This window comes from Narcine bancroftii, chromosome 1 (assembly GCF_036971445.1).
Source record: "Narcine bancroftii isolate sNarBan1 chromosome 1, sNarBan1.hap1, whole genome shotgun sequence".
Taxonomy (NCBI): Eukaryota; Metazoa; Chordata; class Chondrichthyes; order Torpediniformes; family Narcinidae; genus Narcine; species Narcine bancroftii.
In genome coordinates, this window is record NC_091469.1 from 164,218,430 (window position 1) to 164,233,314 (window position 14,885).

At 43.8% G+C, this 14,885-nt stretch overlaps 1 protein-coding gene across 1 annotated transcript in view; it reads right to left on the reverse strand.

The window, feature by feature from the left end:
* Positions 1–14,885, reverse strand: part of LOC138735841 (prolactin receptor-like) — an 81,943-nt gene that overhangs the window by 27,581 nt on the left and 39,477 nt on the right. Inside the window, exons 2-4 of the mRNA XM_069884341.1 lie at positions 9,411–9,495; positions 9,181–9,310; positions 6,045–6,214 (exon numbers count right to left, since the gene is read on the reverse strand). Coding sequence (XP_069740442.1) covers positions 6,045–6,214; positions 9,181–9,310; positions 9,411–9,477 — 367 coding nt within the window. The 5' untranslated portion in view covers positions 9,478–9,495. The remainder of the gene's footprint in view (positions 1–6,044; positions 6,215–9,180; positions 9,311–9,410; positions 9,496–14,885) is intronic.

Consider the following 14,885-nt stretch of genomic DNA (forward strand, 5'->3'; position numbering starts at 1 on the left):
AATATTGTGGTATTCTTCATTAGGATGGAATGTGACAGTTGATTCAGATACAAAGGTTCTGAACATGAAGAGGGGTAAATTTGACACTAAGAGATATGAATTGGCTAAAATAGATTGGCAAATGGTACTTAAAGGACTGACGGTGGAAATGCAATGGCCATCATTTAAGGATAGCTTGGAGCAAGTACAACAGATGTACATCCCAGTTTGTAAAAAGAATAAATCAAGGAGGGTAGCGCATCCGTGGCTAACAAGGGAGATCCGAGAGAGTGTCAAATCCAAAGAAGCAGCATATAAACTATTCAAAAAAATAATATTCCTGATGATTGGGAGAAATTCAGAGTTCTGCAGAGGAGGACAAAAAGATTAATTAGCAAAGGTAAAAGGGATTACGAGAGGAAGCTGGCAGAGAACATAAAAAATGACTGAAAATGCTTTTATAGATACGTTAAGAGAAAAAGGTTGGTTAAGACAAATGTGGGTCCGTTGCGGACAGAAACGGGTGAGTTAATCATGGGGAACATGGCAGACTGTCTGAATGACTACTTTAGTTCTGTCTTCACCAAGGAAGACATAACTAATCTTCAGGAAATTGTTGAGGATTAGGGAACTAATGTGAGGGAGGGAATAAGAAAATAATTGTAAGTGGAGAGGTTGTATTAGTTAAATTGCAGGGATTAAAGGCAGATAAATCCCCAGGGCCGGACGGTCTGCATCCAAGAGTGCTGAAGGAAGTAGCCCAGGAAATAGTGGATGCATTAGTGATAATTTTTCAAACCTCCTTAGATACTGGATTAGTTCCTGAGGATTGGAGGGTGGGCAATGTAACCCCACTCTTTAAGAAGGGATGGAGAGAGAAACCAGGAAACTACAGACCAGTTAGCCTGACATCGATCATAGGGAAGGTGCTAGAATCAGTTATTAAAAATGCAATCACAGTAGACATGGAGAGTAGTGTATCATTGGATGGAGTCAGCATGGTTTTGTGAAGGGAAAATCATGTCTGACGAATCTAATAGAGTTTTTTGAGGATGTAACAGTAGAGTGGATAGGGGAGAACCAGTGGATGTGGTATATCTGGACTTTAGAAGGCATTTGATAAGGTTTTGCACAGAAGACTAGCGTACAAACTTGAAAAGCACAGTATAGGAGGGATGGTATTAAGGTGGGTAGGGAATTGGTTGATAGACAGGAAGCAAAGAGTAGGAATAAATGGGATCTTTTCAGAATGGCAGCCAGTGGACTAGTGGGGTACCGCAGGGCTCAGTGCTGGGGCCGCAGTTGTTTACAATATATATCAACGACTTAGATGTGGGAATAGATAGCAATATCTGGAAATGTGTAGATGATACGAAGTTGGGTGGCAGGGTTAGCTGTGTGGAGGATGCTAGGAGGGTGCAGAGTGATTTGGACCAGTTAGGCAAGTGGGCCAGGATGTGGCAGATGCAGTATAATGTGGATAATGCGAGGTTATCCACTTTGGAGGTAAGAACAGGAAAGAGGACTATTTGAATGGTATCTGTTTAGGAAAAAGGGAGATGCAGAGAGTCTTGGCTGTTGCTGTGCATCAGTCGTTGAAAGTGGGCATGCAGGTGCAGCAGGTGGCGAAGAGGGCGAATGGTATGTTGGAGTTCAAAGTGAGAATATTTGAGTCCAGGTGTAGGACTCCTACTCCAGCTGTACAGGGCCTTGGTGAGACCACACCTGGAGTACTGCATGCAGTTTTGGTCGCCTTATCTGAGGAAGGGCATCCTTGCCATGGAGGGGGTGCAGAGAAGGTTCACTGGACTGATACCAAGGATGGAGGGACTTGAATATGAAGAAAGGTTGGATAGACTAGGCCTGTATTCTCTGGAAATTAGAAGATTGAGGAGGGACCTTATAGAAACATAAAATTCTTAAGGGATTAGACAGACTGGACACAGGAAGGTTGTTTCCAATGCTGGGAAAAGCCAGAACCAGGATAAGGGGAAATTGTGTAGGACAGAGGTGAGGAAAAATGTCTTCTCTCAGATGGTGGTAGATCTTTGCAACAGAAAGTAGTTGAGGCCGGTTCCTTGTCAATATTTAAGAGTATGTTAGATTTTGCACTTGTGACTAAGGGGATCAAGGGGTATGGGGAGAAGGCTAGAACCAGGTACTGATCAGCCGTGATCATATTGAATGGTGGTGTAGGCTTGAAGAGCCAAATGGCCTCCTCCTGCATCTATCTTTCTATGTTTCTATGTTTTCACGTTTCCCCTAAACTTTTCCCCTTTCACCCTTAACTCATGTCTTCTGGTTTGTATCTCACCCACCCTCAGTGGAAAAAGCCGACCTACATTTACTCTGTCTCTTCCCCTCATAATTTTAAGCACCTCGATCAAATCTCCCCTCATTCTTCTCCGCTCCAGGGAATAAAGTCCTAACCTGTTTAACCTTTCCCTGTAACCCAGTTTCTGAAGTCCAGGCAACATCCTAGTAAATCTTCTCTGAACTCTTTCTATCTTATTGATATATTTCTTGTAGGTCGGTGACCAAAACTGCACACAATCCTCCAAATTTGGCCTCATCAATGTCTTATGCAACTTTACCATAACATCCCAACTCCTGTACCCAATACTTTGATTTATAACCATATAACAATTACAGGACAGAAATAGGCCAACTTGGTCCTTCTAATCCATACCAAACACTTTCTCCCACCTAATCCCACTGAGCCGTGACCCTCCATTCCTTTCCCGCCCATATACAAATCCAACTTCTCCTTAAATACTAATATCGAGCCTGTCTCCACCACTTCATCCGGAAGCTCGTTCCACACCCCCACCACTCTCAGAGTAAAGAAGTCCCCCCTCATGTTTCCTCTAAATTTTTGACCCTAACTCTCAGCTCATCTCCTCTCGTTTGTATCTCCCCCTTTCTTAAAGGAAAAGCCTCTCCACATCAACTCCATCTATGCCCCTAATAATTTTAAATACATCAATCAAATCCCCTCTCAACTTTTGACATTCCAAAGAATAAATCCCCAACTTATTTAACCTTTCCCTGTAACCCCGGCAACATCCTCGTAAATTTTCTTTGCATTCTCTCCAAATTATTGATATCCTTCCTATACTTTGATGACCAAAACTGTACAGAATTCTCCAGGTTTGGCCTCACCAATGCCTTGGACAATTTTAACATAACATCCCAGCTCCTCGAGGCAATGCTCTGATTTTAAAAGGCCAACACCCTATCCTCATGTGACTTCACCTTCAGGGAACTAGTTACCATTATTCCTAGATTCCTCTGTTCTACTGGACTCTTCAATGCCCATCCATTCACCATGTATGCCCTATTTTGATTAGCCCTTCCAAAATGTAACACCTCACACTGATCTGCATTAAACTCCATCTGCCATCTTTCTGCCCATCTTCTCACTGGCCCAAATCCCTCTGCAAGCATTGAAACCATCTTCACTCTCCACAGCTCCTCCTATCTTAGTATCACCCGCAGACTTACGAATCCAATTTCCCACCCCATCATCCAGATTATTCATGTAAATGGACCCAATACTCAAACCTGAGGCTCTCCACTAGTCACCGGCCTCCAATCTGACAAACCGTTATCGACCACCACTCTCTGGCATCTCCCACTCTCACCCATTGTTGAATCCATTTTACTCCTTCAATGTTAAAACCTAATGATTGAACCTTCCTAACTAACCTTCCCTGAGGAACCTTATCAAAGGCCTTACTAAAGTCCATATAGACAACATCCACTGCCTTCCCCTCATCAAACATGATCTTCCCCTCACAAATCCACGTGGACTGTTCCTAATCAAACCCTGCCCATCCAAATATTGATATCTACCATCTCTAAGAATACTTTCCATGAACTGACCCACCACTGATGTCAAACGTACAGGCCTACAACTACCAGTTTTAGTCCCAGCACCTTTTCTAAACACTGGAATTCCATGAGTCACCCTGCAATCCTCTGGCACCATTCCCGATACTAATAACATTTAAACATCTCCGTCAAAGCCCCTACTATTTCTGCACTAACCTCCCACAAGGTCCAAGGGAATATCTTGTCAGGACCCAGAGATTAATCCACCTTTGTTCTCCTTAAAAGCCTCAGACCTTCCTCTTCTTTAATCATCATTGTTTCCACAACTTCTGTACTTATTTCCGTGACATTACACAGATCGATATCCTTCTCCTTAATAAATACTGAAGAAAAAAAACTGTTCAAAATCTCCCTCCTCTCCTTTGGCTCCATGTACACCCATCCACTCTCATCCTCTAGGGGACCAATTTTATCCCTCACTGGCTTTTATCCCTAACATATCAGTAGAAACCCTTTGGATTTATTTTCCCCTTACTGGACAACACAACCTCATATCTCCTCTTGGCATTTCTCATTTCCTTCTTAAGATTCTTTTTCCATTCTTTCTATTCCTCCAACACCTCATTTCCTTCATGCTGTCTAGACTTTTTCTCCACCCTCTCTTTTTCTGAATCCTATTTCCAATAACCCTTGAAAATCAAAGCTCCCTAAAACTTTTAATCTTTCCTTTCATCCTAACATGAACCTACTGTCTCTGAATCTTAAAATTTTACCTTTGAATGTCCCGCATTTTCCTTCTACATCCTTCCCATAAAACAATTTCTCCCAGTCCACACCTTCCAAATCCATTCTCATCTCCTCATAATGAACCTTTCTCCAAACAAAAATCTCAACCCTGAGTCCAGACCCATCTTAAAACATAGAAAATAGGTGCAGGAGTAGGCCATTTGGCCCCTTCAAGCCTACACCACCATTCATTTTGATCATGTCAGATCATCTACTCAGTCCCCAGTTCCTGCCTTCTCCCCAGACCCCTTGATCCCCTTCACCACAAGGGCCAAATCTAATTCCTTCTTAAATATAGACAAGGATTCGGCTTCAACCACTTCCTGTGGCAAAGAATTCCACAGATTCACCATTCCCTGAGAGAAAAAACATTTTCTTATCTCAGTCCTAAAAGACTTCCCCCTTATCCTTAAACTGTGACCCCTGGTTCCAGTCTTCCCCAAGATCAGGAACAACCTTCCTACCTCTAGCCTGTCCAATCCCTTAAGAATTTTATGTTTCTATAAGATCCCCCTCAATCTTCTAAATTCCAGCGAGTACAAGCCTAGTCGATCCAGCCTTTCCTCATATGTAAGTCCTGTCATATCTGGTATCAATCTAGTGAACCTTCTTTGCACCTCTACATGGCCAGAGTGTCTTTCCTCAGATAAGGAGACCACAACTGTACACTATACTCCAGGTGTGGTCCCGCCAGGGCCCTGTATGGCTGCAATAGAACCTCTCTGCTCCTGTACTCGAATCCTCTTGCTATGAATGCCCACATACCATTCGCTTTCCTCATAATTCACTTTTCTCCATAATAATTTTGAAACCAATAGTATTGTGATCACTGGACCCAAAGTGCTCCCCAACATCCGTCACCCGACCAATCTCATTTCCTAATAGCAGATCCAACACTGCCCTTTCTCCTGCATACATTTAATGAACTCCAAGTCATCCAGCCCATTTACAGGATGGGCATCCCAGTCAATGTGTGGAAAGTTAAAATCACCCAAAAGCTTTCTTTACAACCCTGTCCACCTGTGACGCCACTTTCAGGGAATGATGTACCTGTATTCCCAGATCCCTCTGCTCTACCTCACTCCTCAGTGCCCGATCATTCACCATGTACATCCTTTCTTGGTTTGTCCTTCCAAAATGCAACACCTCACACTTGTCTGTATCCACCCATTTCCTCCCCATCCCCTTCCCGTCCCCCTCCACCCTCCCCTCCTGCTTTCCTCCACCCCCTCTCCCACCTCCCATCCCCACACCCCTCCCTCTCCTTCCCCCTCCCCATCCACTTCCTCACCCACTCCCATTCCCCAACCCCTCCCAGCTCCCTCCCCACCCCCTTCCCCTTCTTCTACCTCCCCTCCCCATCCCACTCACCCCATCCCCCTCATCCCATCCCCCTCGCCCCACCTCCTCCCACAGGAGGTGGGTGGTGGGGTGTGCAGACTCACCGATGTAGAGGACATCAATGTAGACAGGGTTGGAGATGGTGCGGCCCAACGGGCTGAAAGCCACCACGCTGATGTTGTAGATGGTCCTGATGGAGGTATGTGACTGGTCAAAGAAACACGAACTGGGCCCCATGGTCACGTAGTCCGCACACTCATGTTCCTGCTCCTCCCTGTCGACACAGTTGCTCAGAGGTCAGGGGTCAGCAGAGGGAAAGTATTACTCGGGGGTCGGGGGTCAGCATAGGTCACTGGGTCAGCAGCATAGTTTCACTAGGTCATGGATGAAGATGGGGCCACCATATCCGGGGTGTGTCAGAGGTCAGCACTAGGACACCAAGTCAGGGATCAGAAGTTGGAGACACGGTCAGGGGTCAGCATGGAATCACCAAGACAGGGGTCAAGGGTCACCAAAGGGACACCAGGCCAGGGGTCATGGGTCAGCACAGGGACACGGGGTTAGGGGTCAGCATGAAGATGCTGGGGTAAGGGGTCAGCATGGGGTCACCACAACCAGGATTCAGATTTAGGGTCAAGGGTCAGACGCAGAGAGACCGGGTCAGTGGTTAGTCGTAGACGTACTGAGGTCAAAGATTGGTTTAGGAGACACTGTGGTTGGGGGTCAGACAGAACATAAAACATGAAACATTATAGCGCAGTCCAGGCCTTTCAGCTCACAGTGTTGTGCCGACCAAGTTAAACCTAATTAAGCTAAACCTTCCTTCCCTGCCCCATAACCCTCTATTTCTCTTCCATCCATGTGTCTGCTAAGAGTCTCTTAAATTCCCCCAATGTTCCAGCCTCCACCACCACCCTTGGCAAGGCATTCCAAGCCCCCACAACTTTCCGTGTAAAAGAAACCAAACTTACCTTTGATTGTCCCCTGTATGGATCTATGCTAATAATAATATTTAGGTTAAGGTTAAGTTATATTTCTTATAAAAATGCCTTAGTAAAGTAAATTATAGAGACAAAATAGTGTATCTGTATTCTTTGTAGGTTAGTTGTGGGCTGGTACAGGGTCGCACACAGGTCACAGCACATTTATAGAGAGCCAATGTGCTCAGATAAGAGAGTTCATTCTCGGAGTCACAGCGTCTTGGAAAGACAGACCTAATGGATCTGAACAGGATCTTAATTATTCAAGAACAATCGAGTGTTTGCTTTATTAAAAACTGAAGTATCTAAGTAGTCAATAAGAACTGCTGAGGAAGACATCTGTTTTTTTAACAAAACCACTTATGGACAGAAGTGAGGTCAGAGGTTGTTATGGATATGGAGTGGTTTTGAAAAAGGAACAGAATTTTGGTAGAAATAAAACTTATAGTCATGTGGTTTCCAAGAGTTGGGACTGACCTCATTGATAATGTAACTGTCACATGATTTGGAGAAATATATTATTCAATTCAGACATTTTTGGATCAGTTCAGTTTGGAGAGTACAGAAGTCAAAACCCCATGACACATAGGAGTTGGAACCTTGTGAAAGACAAGGTTGAATTACAGTAAACAGAATAGATGCTGTTGTGTGTTACTCCTGAGAAAATGTAAACACAGAATCAATGGCTTTTGAAATACAGAAGACCACTTCACTGTCTCTTTGGAAAAGTGGACAGAATTTTACTGGTTCCATTTTTGTATGGCCACTTTGTTTAACACTTGTCTGGGTTTGTGAATTCATCATGGAAGAAAATATCCACATTCACTGTCTCTTTGAAACGAGAGCAGATTCTTCATGTGAAAAAGAGATTCCAAAATCTTCAGTAAAAAGAAGAATTGATCCTGGGAAGACAGGAATTGTATTCTCCTTTTCACAGGAGGTACATTGGTGGCTCAAAAGATGGTCACTTCTATTTAAATAATATCTCTCCAAGACACCTCATCAAAAGAATTGTGAGTAAAGAAGCCTGAAGATATGATGTTTAAAATGCTTTATAATTATTTCTGAACTGAGAATTTAAGACCTTCAAGCAAGACTAAAATGATGCTGAAGTTTTAAAAATAGACTTTTCAGAGTGGGACTTTAATTATATACACACATACATTTTGCATATGCACATAGTGGGGTTAAATTTAGAGTTAAGTTTAGAGAGAAGTAAGAGATGTTATGTTATTAATAGTTTCATTAAAAAAACTTTCATTTTGAATTTACCATTGTCTGGTGAATTTTCCATTGCTGTTCCTGCGTTATTCCTAACAAAGTCCCTTTAGTCCCAAACATAATTAAAAGGGTTGTTAGTTTGTCACTAAACTTCTAAACTTCCACTAAACTTCCCTCCCTTCACTTCATACACATTTTCTGGTGTTTGCTAATCCTGCCTCTCAGAATCTTGTCGACCTCTATCAAGTCTCCTCTCATCCTTCTATGCTCCAAAGAAAAAAGTCCCAGTTCTGCTCACCTTTGCCTCATAAGACACATTTTCCAATCCAGGCCACACCCTGGTAAATCTCCTCTGCACCCTCTCTAGAGCTTCCACATCCTTCCTATAATGAAGTGACCAGAGCTGAACATAATACTTCGAGGATGGTCTCACCAGATATTTGTAGAATTGTAACATGACCTCTCAACTACTCTTCAACTCAATCCCCCATTAATAAACTCCAGCATCCCATCCGTCTTCTTAACTATTCTATCAACCTGTGCAATGACCTTGAGGGATGTATGGATTTGAACCCCTCTGTTCATCCCCACTCCTAAGTAACTGACCATTAACCCTGTACTCAGCCAAATTGCATCACCTCACACCTATCTGGATTGAACTCCATCTGCCACATTTCTGCCCAACTCTGCATCTGTCTACATCTTCCCATAACCTCCGACAGCCTTCTGCACCATCCACAACATGGGGGTAACATGGTTAAGGGTTGGACACAGAGCCATTGGGATCACCATTGGGATCTGGCATGAGATGGGAGACAGGGCCAGAATTCAGACATGGGAACATTGGGGTTATGGTTCGGACAAGTCCCATCCCTTCATGTGGGGTGGGTGGGAGGTCCCTACACTCAGACAAGGGACATGGGTTCAGAACATCTCCCTGGGAAGCAGTTGGGGGGTTAGTCATCCTATCTGTGCCCAGGCTCCCAGCTGCAACAGCTCTCATTGGAGGGTGGTAGGCCTCAGTCCTGTCCTGTCATACCCTTCCAAGCTGTACCACAGCGTGTGATTAGCTGTTGATTCCCCATCCTGCGCCGGCTCCCACCAGCAGGTGAATGTCTCCTTGTCCGTTGACCGGCAGTGGGAGATCCTTGGCTTCGCCGGGCTCAGTGCTGTTGGCCAAGACAGAAGACAGTGAGGGGTGCAGACATCACCCAGCTGGAGCACTGCTCCGTAGCCCTGGCCCAGACTCCAAGGGACATATTTACTCACCAGCCAACTCCAGCATGTGGGCAAGGAGATAGAGTAGCATGAAGGTAGTGGACACGTGTGCATCCATTGTTCACCAATGCAAGTTCTGCAAAGAAAAATCCAACAGGAATGATATCATTCAACCTGAGCTTCCCTCCATCCAATCCCTGCCCTCCAAACCCCATCCAATCCCTGCCTTCCAAACCCCCAGCCAATCCCAGTCCTCCAAACCAATGACCTGGCCTCTACAGCCATCTGTGGCTACAAATACCACAGATTCACCCCGCTCTGGATAAAGAAATTCCTCCTCCTAAAGGGATTTTTTTTTTATTCTGGGGCTGTGCCCTCTGTTCCCAGACTCACCCACCACCAGAATCATCCTCTCCACATCCAGTCAGTCCAGGCCTTTCAATATTCAATAGGTTTCAATAAGATCCCCCCCCCCCCCCCCCGTGTTTCTTCTAAACTCCAGCAAGTCCAGTCCCAGAATTGTCAAATGCTCCTCATATGAAAACCCTTTCATGCCAGGGATCGTCCTTGTGAATCTCCTCTGGACCCTCTCCAATGCCAACACATCCTCACACTATAAGAGATAGGACCAGAAATAGGCCCTTCAGCCCATTGTCTGCTCTGCAATCCATCACAAACTGATCCACTTCCCCACTCTGCCCCACAGCCAGGCCTTCTCTCCACAACCTTTCTTGGATATGGAGCCCAAAACTGTTCACAATATTCCAAGTGCAGTCTGACCAGTTCCCTATAAATCCTCAACTTCACATTCCTGCTTTTATATCCCAGAGCCATCGAAATGAATACCAGCATTGCACTTGCCTTCTGTACTGCTGGCCAATCAGCAATATCTTTTACTGAAAGCCACTCCCCACTGACCAGCAGCTAGCCAGTCAGATCCGTACCCACCCACAAGCCTCAGCCTGCACTGCCATTGGCTGGCCCCGGTCATTGGTTCCTGCCCAGCAGAGCGAGACATATTTAAGACTGAGGGGGCTTTTTCTCTTCCTCCCCTCCATGTGGCGATGCTCCTGCTCCCTGCCGGATCGTGGTCGCTACGGTGGATGCCATCCATGAGGACCACAGATAACAGGGCACTGTGCTCCCTAAGGCTAGCCAGGGTATCCCGGTGCATGGAAATTCTGGAGCAGTTCTCCGTATCCCCTGGGGTGGGAGGCTGTGAAATTCCCGTGAGTAGCCCTGATGAAAGGGCACATTTTCCCTTGGGGTCTAACCCTCAGGGAGTTCTCCCCTCTTGCCTCCCACTGCACTGAGCCCCATTCCTTCCCTGGTGGGTCCCACGGTCTGGGTGGTGGTTAGCACGAGTGTGCAATTTGTCCAATTCCCTCAGATGTTCTTCCTATGTGTCACTTTTTGTAACCAAGTCATCAATATAAGCATCTGTATGTGTTAACCCTTGGATTACCGTATTAATCATCCTTTGGAATGTTGCAGGGGCATTTTTCATGTCAAAAGGCACTCGTATTAACCGGATGGAGTTACAAAAGCTGAAACAATCTTTCCTCTCTCAGTTAAAAGCACACACCAGTAATCCTTCATCAAATCCACCTTAGTAAGAAATTTAGCTTTGCCACTTTTATCAATACAGTCATCTATTCTAGGAATAGGATAAGCATCTGTTTTAGTTACTGAATTAACCTTCCTGTAATCTGTACAGAACCTAACAGTTCCATCTGGTTTAGGTACCAGAATACAAGGAGAACTCCAATCTGAGTTTGAAGGTCTAATAATATCATTTCTCAACATATATTCCACCTCCTTATCCATGATTTTACTTTTCTGAGTGTTTATTTTATATGGCTGTTGTTTTATGGGACTTGCCTCTCCCACGTCCACATCACGATAAATCACTGATGTCCTTTTTGGCACATCAGAAAACAAATTGGTATATTTCAAAATTAATTATTTCAACTGCATCTGTTCTTGGGACTTAAGATGGCCTAACTTTTCCAAAATTGCTGAGTTAGGCAGGCGCACAGGAACTGTGGTTTCTTTCAGGTTACTCTCACAAGATTCTGTTTCCATAATCTTATAATCCATAACTTCCTCAACCCTGTCAATGACTAACACCTCAGATACAGATTGTTCTCCACTACCCATATCCTCTAAATAAGGTTTCATTAACAATTCACCCTTCAAGTCATATCCACAAGCTGTTTCTTTAACCTCCTGTTCACTTACTGCTTTTCCCTTGAAGTCAATAAGATCTGTATCTATTTTCTGTTGCTGAATGACAAAGAGAAATCTTTACTCTCACAATTAACCTGCTCTTTCAAGACTATTTCAGAAATACTGGGCAAGTCTCTATCAACTGGATCTTCCTCCGCTCTCATCTTTTTCTTAGTCACAGACCTTGTTACAGCACATGCAGGATATATCTCACAATCCTCCTCAACCTCATCCTTACCTGGCCGATTTGTTATTCTCAAGACTGACTCAACTTTATTCTCTGCCAAATTATTCCCAATAAATATGAGACTCCCTGCATGGGAAACTTTGAAATTACTCAGACTACAACAGGTCCTGTAACTAATTCTGAATTCAACACTATGCTCTGAAGAGATAGCGACTCCACCTCACCTCTAACACTTTTAATCAGTCATCTCCCTGTGTCAGTCCTTTGATCAAGAGTTAAAACATTCTTGGGAGTGTGCCACGTGAAGATGTGGGGTTAGACTTGGAATCCCTTCTCTCTCCGAAAAAGTTCAAAAAAAGTTTTTAAAAAGTTGAAGTGGTTGTAAAAAAGAAAGGAAAAGTTGTGGGAAGACCTAGTAAACAGTACAAGATGTCACTAAAGAAAGATAAAACTGCTATTACTTCACAAGAAATCAAACAAGAAAAAGAGACAGATAAAGAAGAGAGGCCGACCTCAAAGAAGGATCCTGGAGCCGTCCAGAAAGTAGGAGCCAATGGAGACAAGCCTGGAGCTGGGGACACCTTGGATATCTGGGTATATCTTGGATATCTTGGATATACGGGTGAAGAAGTGACTCTGCGCATGTACAAGGAGTCGTGCGTACACAGAGCACAGAAAAAATGGAGGCAATTTTTTAAAAAGCCCAAGAAGCCTCCAGCTCCAGTGATCAGGATGAAGAACAAGTATTATACTTAGAACAAAGGGCTTTGGCTAAAAAATCAGAAAAATGAAAGACTTGTATAACCACAGCTGAAATGAAGAAATATATGGACACTTTTCAACAATCTTTGGTGAAATTAGCAATGGAAGTTATAAAGTGTAATGAGAGTATTGTTGAAAATAAGAAGTTTACAAAAATGAAGTGGCAAGTTGATAAAAAATTTGAAGTTGTGGAAGGAAAAATGAAAGGGAATGAATTTGAAATTCAAAATGTTAAAGAGCAGATGAAAAAAATTCAAGATGAAGCGACAGCAGCAAAAGATCAACTAACTCAAAACATTGACATTTTAGAAGATTTCATAACATAACATAACATAACAATTACAGCACGGAAACAGGCCATTAGGCCCTTCTAGTCCGCACCGAACCAAACACCCCTTTCTAGTCCCACCTCCCTGCACAATGCCCATAACCCTCCATCTTCTTCTCATCCATATATCTGTCCAACCTTTTCTTAAATAATACAATTGACTCCGCCGCCACTATTTCTCCCGGAAGATCATTCCACACGGCCACCACTCTCTGAGTAAAGAAGTTCCCCCTCATGTTACCTCTAAACCTCTGCCCCTTAATTCTTAACTCATGTCCTCTTGTTTTAATCTTTCCTCCTCTCAGTCAAAGAAATAATATAAAAATTGTTGGGCAAAGAAGGCAACAAAAATTAGGACATGAAGAGGCTTTTGCAATGTTGGATTCCGCAATCTTTGGGAGTAACCGAATTTCAAGGAGGCATTGAGATTGAAAGAGCCCAATACTGGTCAATTCACTTCGTTATGAAGAGAGAGAAAAGATCCTGGAACTGGCGGCGAAGCAAGCAAAAGTAAGGCAATCACCATTCATTTAAAATGGAAGTAAGATCTTATTTTACCCTGATATAAGTTTTGATTTGTTGAAAAAAAATAATTCAATGCCGTTAAAAAATATGTCATGGAAGAAAGTTTATCCTTTTGTTTTAAGGTACCTGGCAGGGTTGAAAGTTTTTGTTCCAGTCGGGAAAAATAGATATTTTGTGGGCCCCAATGAGGCAAAGATGTTTGCAGATTCATTGTCTGAGAAGGAGAGGGCAGAGGAGAGTGATGGTTGAAGTGAGAGATGATGCAGAAGGATGACAGCTGATAACATAGAGTAAATGAGCAAATGTTTAAAAAAAAAGATATTTTGAGAGAGGGAGAATTTTAGGGAGGAAAGTGTTTAACCTGAAAGATCTATAAATAAGTAACAATTTGTAATTGGCAGTGATTGTATAGACCTAATGGAACAAGAGATAGTGAAGTATTTTGAGAGAGTTGGTTGGGAGTGAAGGGCTAACTTCTACAGAGTCATGAGTCCTGCTGTGGTTTTGACTGCAACTCCTATAGGATGTTTTATTAATAATGTGCACTTTTGATGGGGGAGGGATTCTGTCTTTTTTTCTGTTTTACTTTTTTAATACACCAAAATATAATAAATATATCATGAAATATAATGTTAGTGTTTTAAATATGAGAGGGATGGGAGTGGAAGGATGGCTGGTTGATAGATTTAGAAAAATATCTAATGGCTAAAAAATTGAATTTTATTGGTATTAACATTCCTTCCTTTGGCTTTGCTTCGCGGACGAAGATTTATGGAGGGGGTAAAAAGTCCACGTCAGCTGCAGGCTCGTTTGTGGTTGACAAGTCCGATGCGGGACAGGCAGACACGATTGCAGCGGTTGCAAGGGAAAATTGGTTGGTTGGGGTTGGATGTTGGGTTTTTCCTCCTTTGCCTTTTGTCAGTGAGGTGGGCTCTGCGGTCTTCTTCAAAGGAGGTTGCTGCCCGCCAAACTGTGAGGCGCCAAGATGCACGGTTTGAGGCGTTATCAGCCCACTGGCGGTGGTCAATGTGGCAGGCACCAAGAGATTTCTTTAGGCAGTCCTTGTACCTTTTCTTTGGTGCACCTCTGTCACGGTGGCCAGTGGAGAGCTCGCCATATAATACGATCTTGGGAAGGCGATGGTCCTCCATTCTGGAGACGTGACCCATCCAGCGCAGCTGGATCTTCAGCAGCGTGGACTCGATGCTGTCGACCTCTGCCATCTCGAGTACTTCGACGTTAGGGGTGTAAGCGCTCCAATGGATGTTGAGGATGGAGCGGAGACAACGCTGGTGGAAGCGTTCTAGGAGCCGTAGGTGGTGCCGGTAGAGGACCCATGATTCGGAGCCGAACAGGAGTGTGGGTATGACAACGGCTCTGTATACGCTTATCTTTGTGAGGTTTTTCAGTTGGTTGTTTTTCCAGACTCTTTTGTGTAGTCTTCCAAAGGCGCTATTTGCCTTGGCGAGTCTGTTGTCTATCTCATTGTCGATCC